The sequence below is a fragment of the Arachis duranensis genome, chromosome 4 (assembly GCF_000817695.3).
Source record: "Arachis duranensis cultivar V14167 chromosome 4, aradu.V14167.gnm2.J7QH, whole genome shotgun sequence".
Taxonomy (NCBI): Eukaryota; Viridiplantae; Streptophyta; class Magnoliopsida; order Fabales; family Fabaceae; genus Arachis; species Arachis duranensis.
This window is the reverse complement of record NC_029775.3, coordinates 93,831,191-93,838,154: the sequence shown is the minus strand read 5'-3', so window position 1 is coordinate 93,838,154 and position 6,964 is coordinate 93,831,191. Positions and strand designations below refer to the sequence as shown.

General features: G+C 33.2%; 1 protein-coding gene across 1 annotated transcript; it reads left to right on the top strand.

Moving 5' to 3' along the window:
- Window positions 1–741: 741 nt before the first annotated feature.
- LOC107484975 (uncharacterized) lies at window positions 742–6,506 on the top strand. The gene is made up of 8 exons (XM_052261240.1): window positions 742–1,254; window positions 4,286–4,500; window positions 4,674–4,766; window positions 4,901–5,045; window positions 5,148–5,258; window positions 5,354–5,436; window positions 5,519–5,576; window positions 6,177–6,506. Exons 2-8 carry the CDS (start codon window positions 4,291–4,293, stop codon window positions 6,254–6,256), a joined length of 780 nt encoding a protein of 259 aa, XP_052117200.1. The 5' UTR covers window positions 742–1,254; window positions 4,286–4,290; the 3' UTR covers window positions 6,257–6,506.
- Window positions 6,507–6,964: the final 458 nt, after the last annotated feature.

The following is a 6,964-nucleotide window of genomic DNA, read 5'->3' as shown; positions in this document are numbered from 1 at the left end:
AAAAATTAGTATTCAGGATTATAATTTACTGTTAAAAATATAGAATTTAGGATTTAAGTCATCAAAAAATAGAACCAAGGATTTATAGTTTAAAATTCATGATAAAAATAATTTTTAAAATTTGGTTCATAAATGTTAAAAAGTTACCAATACAGTAGTACTAAAAATAGTATATAGAGTAACACAGCAAAACTAATATTTTATTTTAAAATTATCTTTTAATTCTTATTTTTTAAAAATTTAGTATTCAGGATTATAATATACAGTTAAAAATATATAATCTAGGATTTAAGTAATCAAAAAATAGAATCAAGGATTTATAGTTTAAAATTCATGAAAAAAATAATTTTTAAAATTTGGTTGATATTGATGTTAAAAAGTTACCAATATAGTAGTACTAAAAATAGTATATAGAGTAACACAGTAAAATTTTCTAACGCTAACCCGCTAAAAGTTTTAGAAATTGTTTATGAAAAGATTGCTTATAAAATTGACTAGATTGTTGATGGATAAGGAGAAATAAAAATAAAATCGGTACGAAATTGCATTGCAATGAATTCTATCGATTTTATTTCTAAATCAATTCAAACTGGTGTAAAAGTTTTCTTTTGGTTGAAAACCGGACCTGAACGGCCGGTCGGACCTGTTCAACAGCGAACCGACAATATTAACGGTCCGGTCAGACATATAAAACCGTTGTTAGAAAACCGGTGAGAAATTGTAAACGGAAGCCGCCCGGTTTACACAAAAACGGAAGCTCCTTCGTTTCTTTCTCCCTTTCTACCTTCCTTTCTTTCATTCAGAAAGAAATCACACAAACCCAGCCAAAAAACCCTAGCATTGTAAGCCTACACCACCGCCGCAAGGTGTGGCATACTGCCGCCGTCCGTCGCACTCAAAGTTCGCCATCCGTCCGTCTATCTAGCTTCCCTCGTGCTCCAAGTCTTCAACCCCTGTTCGCTGTCACCGATCGCGGCTGCTTCCTCGAGCTCGGCGTCCGTCGTCTTTGTCTGCTCAGCGGCGCTTCCGTCGCCGTTTGTTTGCCGTTCACGTTCGGGCTTTCGTTCATCTGTCGTCTTCGTTCGCGTTCTTCGCCGTTCACGTTCGCTCGGCGTTCACCGTTCGCGTTCACTCGCCGTTCACCGTTCGAGTTCGCATTCGCGTTCGTCTGGAAGCCACGTTGCTCTGCTTCAAACTCTGCGACCAACCCGCGCGCTCCACTTAGCCGTCGAACTGCTCTCTTTTGTTGCCGCCGTGAGTTCCCTAAACCCGCTACCAGACAATACACTCACACAACACCAATACTCTGCTTCATACTCTGCAACTTCTGATTTCCATTACAATAAGTAACTATTTGATTTGGTAGTGTTTTGGATTTTTTCATGAACTGAATTAAAGTTACAATAGTTATGTTCTCTTCTCTATCACATTGATATTAAGCTTTGCATTCTCTTTATTTCGTTTTAATTTTACCACATGCAACATGTTTGATGAAATGCTTTAACCATATCTCTGGTAGGTTTTATAATTTCTAGCTTTTAGAAACTTAGTAAGTTGATTGCATGTGAAATTAGAATAATTGGATCTTAGTAATTAGGAAATTTTAGCTGCACAAATAGCATCTTTGCAGAAAACATATTAGCATGATGATTCCACTTGCATTAGTGTTCTTCTGGTAAATTTTAACTGTTATTGATCTTGTTAATTTGCTAATTGTTCTTGTGTTGTTGTTCTGTCGTTCTTATGTTATTTTTTTATTTTTTTTTGTTTTTGTTGTGATTTTCTATTCTTGATTTAAGCTGTGATTGAAGGTTCTTTGGTTTGGGTATTCTTCACTTTCCTGTAAGATTAGCTTTTAATTCTGAGCATACACGTATCAAATCAGTGTTTTCAGCAATGGTGATTTTTAGATTTGTTTTTGGGTTGCTTTGTTTTAAATGTTCCTATTGTTGTTGTGTTTTTGCTGTGTTTTAAATGTTCTTTTGATTTTTTTTTTTTGAATGCCCAGTCAGTACTTGGTTGACTGCTCACTGATTGTATTTGATGATAAATTTTAAATTTATAACTCTATTACTGTTTTATTGTCTGTTTCTGTAGTTAAATTTTATTGAAGTTTCTTGAATTTGCACTGCGTATGTTACTGAATCACTGTTCCTTCATTGCTTTTTTTTGTTTATAATCATTGTGATGAGCTTTGTTAAAATTGGGTTGAAAATTGTTAATCTTTCTTCATTTGTCACTGTTTTACTTTTTGACTTAGCTACATTAAGATAATATTCTCTATCTTTATCTTGTGCATTGTAATTCAATCCAGCTATTTTTAATGGAAGTATAATTATGTTAATTGTCAACAAATTTGGAGCAAGTCATTGCATATTTTGATGATTAATTATATTTAGTTGGTGATATTTTATGTAGGGTTTTAAATTTCAAAGATATTTAGGATGTTTTTATAATTTATTTATTATTTTATTATGAAACAGTTTTTTCAATTAACCACAGTTAGACCGATTGGACTAATAAACCAATAAATCAGTAACTAGAACGGTTTAATAATCCGTCGGATTTTCGGAACCTTATAGTTGAATCTATAGGCAATTAGGCATATATCTTTTTACTCAATAAATTAGCTACTGAATAATTTTATTACTTATCTCGTATTCGTATACCATATTAACGAATTTGTATACGCGTTAATATCATGAAAAACTAAATAATTTTAAGAATATATACCTATGAAGTATAGACACTTTGCTGAGTTGCCGTGTCGTGTCGGACACATTTTGGATACGATATTCATTGACACTCGTTCGATACGTGTGTCTGCTGTGTTCAATCGTATTTTAATAAATTTTTTCTGAACATGCATGGACACATCTAAATACCATCATGTGATAGCATGTTCAGTCTTATTCTTAACAATAACATATATTCTTGAAATAAATTTAGATATAGTATATTTTATTATTTATTAAAACAAAAAATATTTTAAATATTAGATATAATTAAAATAAGATATTAAAAATAATTAAAAAAATTATTTTATATTTTAATATCAATAGAATATTAAAATATTATTACGATTATCTTAAAAATACTTTATATTTTATATGTATGCGTTTTCCCGTATTTTATAAGATTTTAAAATTTGTGTGTCGGCGTGTCCCTGTCAGTGTCTGTCAGTATCTATGCATCATAGATATATACTGGTAAATAATAGAAAAGATCTTTATTTAAAAAGATCCAACGTCAGGGTAGAAACTAAAATAGTAGGGTAAAAGATTTACCCTCTTCAGTCTTTCTTTAGTGTCGCTGCCAGCCACTGTTTTGCCTGTCCACTCTGTCGCGTCAGACGTCGCCGCTGTCAGCCAGTGCTGTCCACTCTGTTCACTCTCCAGTCGTCCGGCTCGCCTCTGCTCTGCCCCGTCGTGCGTCGCTTCTGCTCCTTTCGTGCCTGCCTCTGCTCTTTCACGTTTCTGCCATTCCTTTCCTTTTTTTCTTCCGTGTCTCTCTCTCCCTGGCCACTGCCTCCCGGTCCGCCCGCTTAACGCCGTCAGCCGCTGCCTTGCACTGCACTGCTCCTTCGCCACTGCTTGCCTTACTCTGCCTGTGTCAGTGGCTCTGGCTCTCTGCTCACTAGTGTATGATAATTTAAACCACTTGTTAGGTGTTAGATTGAATTGTTGAATCTTAAAACTACATAATATAGTTGTTGGTGTTAAGTTAATTGTTGGTCAAATTATTAACTGCTCATGAATTTTATATGTTATGTGGATGAATGTTAAATTTGGATGCTAACTCTTCCAATTTTTAGTTGAAATTGGCCGTAGCTTGTAGTAGTGAATAGTAAACTATGCGAGTTAACTCGGCGAGTCTAGTCTAGCAGGGCTCTACGATTTTAACTGGACTTGCCCGTTTGACAACCATTGTAGTATTGATTTATAGATGGGTATACATTTCACGTTTCAAAGCCTTTAAGAAGAAGTTACACTTTTATTTGTAACTGTTACGTGAGTCTAAATACTGTGACATAAGAGTTATAAAAGAACATAGAAGAGCATTGTTATATTGTCAATTCCAGTTATACAAGAACACAAAAGAAGACATATACTTGTTTTTTCTTCATAATCAATGTTGTATTGTATGGTGTCATGTTTTGTCATGTATGATGTATCCTTGATTCTTGAGCTGTCATAGGGCATGCTTTTTCCGCTTTAACATAACCTTAAGTATGTATTGTTTTTCTTATGGATGGATTCTTCTCAATTTGTGGATGTTATTGTAGACAATATGCTCACTCCATGTGCAAACAGTAGGCTGAAGCGTAAGATGCTTGAGACACAAACCCAATGCAGTGAAGAGAAAGAAGAGCCTAGAGAACTTGATAGTAAAATTGGAAAAGTTGATAGAATGCTTGGTTCTCCACAGGATCCTAATGTTAGGTCACGTGCCATATTTATATTGGAAAATGCTTCACTGAAGAAAGGACTTGTTAAAAAGGTTACTTTTCTTTTTCTACATTGATTGTACAGTGTACATATACTTTGTAATGTTTTGATAGATAAATGTATATCACTTTCTTTGAGAATTAATAGATGAAATGACGTATATACATTGTTGCTGTATATAGGAAATAAACTAGTTCTTAATTCAATTTGTGGATTTTGTTTTAGGAGTGGAAAATCCTCAATTCGCATGATGATGCCAATGTTCTGTTGAAGCAAAATAAGAGTCTTAATGATTATCGACCAGACATAGTTTTTGAGGTTTGTACTTTGTACACTAACTACTCAATCTCATAGCTTCTTTAAACTTTTCTTTTTTACGGTGAATGTTACACAATAGACTGCAAGACAAAATCCTAAGAATAAGTGATTCAATATTTGTTATACTTTTTCAGGCACTCCGTAGTATTATTGATAGTCCACTTAATAAATATGGTTTGGTGGAAGCTATATTCGTGAAAATTGATGGAGGAGCCCTATTTGAAATCAAGCCACATGTTCGCATTCCTCGAACTTGTAAACGTTTCTGTGGTCTCATAGGTAAGTCATCTATTTTTACTTTCATTCTTTTATTTTTAGATACTAAGAACACATTTTTTTTTTTTAACTTTCAGTAATTAAAATTGTTTCTGAAATATGTAGTGGATTTGCTTAGAAAGTCTCGTGTTTGTGCTAAAGATACAAATGAAGTACTTATTCGCATTGTTGAAGAGCCTGTGACGCGCCATTTACCGGTCAATTCTCATATAGTAGGTTGGTTGTATAGCTGTTTATATCTCATTTTAGGTTTTGCTAATCTTTAGACAAACATCGGTTTTGAAAACACAATGTTATTGTGGAACATGCAGGCCTCTCTTATAGCTCAAAGAAGGTGGTCCACATAGATGACTACGTTTCTTCCCTAAGTGATCATATGACGCCTGTTTTTGTGGTATAATTTATTTTATTAGTGAAATATAAAGCCTTTGATCTTTGAGTTTTAATTATGATGATAGATTCTTATCTATTTTCAGGTGGGTGCAATGGTAAATGGGAAAGTAAAAGAAGACCACACACATGATTATATTTCTGGTATTAAATTAAATTAAAATTTGAAATATGTTTAATTTCTTGGATCTAATTTAACCTGTTTCATTTATACATACTTCAACTCTAAAATATATATATGTCTAGGTATTTTCAGTTGATAGGCTCTAATAATTAAGGAGGAACTTATACTAAATTAAGAAAATGTAAAAGTTCTTTAGGGTGGATATCTTTATTTTGAATATTTCATTTATAAGATCGATATGGGTCTTGATTTTTCCAATGTGACTGAAACTTTGACTAGATTGTTTAGCCTATAATTTTATTTGGGTATTAAGATTACAAAGGATTTTATGCTAAATGATAGGGAGAATAAATTAGTCTTGCTAACATTATGTGTATATGTTTTTTCATTAATGGAATAGAATAGAACTAATTAAAATGGGCCAAAAGGAAAAGAAAAAAAAAAGGAAAGAAACGGAACAAAGTTTCCCTTCTTGTTTTGGAGAATGACAGTGGAATGGAGTGGAAGTTCCTTTTGATGGATTTTTGAATCTTTTTTAATTTCAAGAAACTTGTTCGAATCATGTTTTGATTTGAGGATATAATAGAGAAAAGTAATGCTATTTTTTGTTTACTTTGCAGTTTCTGATTATCCACTTGGTGCTAAATGCTGCGTAGGCCTTATCTGTGATGCATTGGAGCAGAAATGGAAGCTATTCTAAAATAATGAGTTACAGAAAGGGTTCTAAGTAAAATTATAAATGAGTCAAAATGCTAATTTTACCTGTTATTTAATGTAAAGAGTGTGATCGTTCGTCTCTAACTACTCGAGTTAGAGATAGTTAGCAATTTTAGTACCTCTCAGCTACACTTTTTTATTTTTTAGAAAAAACAACTATTAGTACCCATGAATTTTGCGAATATAGACAAAAGTACCCATCAAACAAGAAAAATAAAGTTTTACTCATAAAAGATGGATTTTGCACGACAAAAGTATTCAAATTCTAATATTTTGTTGATTTTTAACAAACTTTACAAATCGACCCATCCTTCCTTTTCAACCCCAATTCTACGGCCTCTCTTCTTCACCAAACTTCAGCACCAAAGTTCATTTCTTTGGAAATGAAAAGTTTCAATACAAAAGTATCCAAAGCACTTAGAATTTGAAGGGCCCTTTCCACTACTTACATCAACAACAACAACAAAGAAAGGTTAGATTGCCAATTAATTTACTTAATCAAGCTATACCCAGAATTTATATTGCCACAAATGCAAGGTGGCCATGACAGAAGAAAATATTGATGTGACGATGACGACAAGGCTGCGAGAGGCCGCAACGATGAGCGATGAAAAGGCTACTAGAGGTGGCAACAATGCTATTAGTGGTGGTGACGATTTTATTGGAGGCGACAATGATGAGGAAGATCGAT

Excerpts from the sequence above, each read along its gene's own strand:
- LOC107484975 (XM_052261240.1), top strand. The coding sequence starts at position 4,291 with ATGCTCACTCCATGTGCAAACAGTAGGCTGAAGCGTAAGATGCTTGAG. Across the intron at positions 4,501-4,673 it reads AGAAAGGACTTGTTAAAAAG|GAGTGGAAAATCCTCAATTC; the intron begins GTTACTTTTCTT and ends ATTTTGTTTTAG. Across the intron at positions 5,437-5,518 it reads ATATGACGCCTGTTTTTGTG|GTGGGTGCAATGGTAAATGG; the intron begins GTATAATTTATT and ends ATCTATTTTCAG.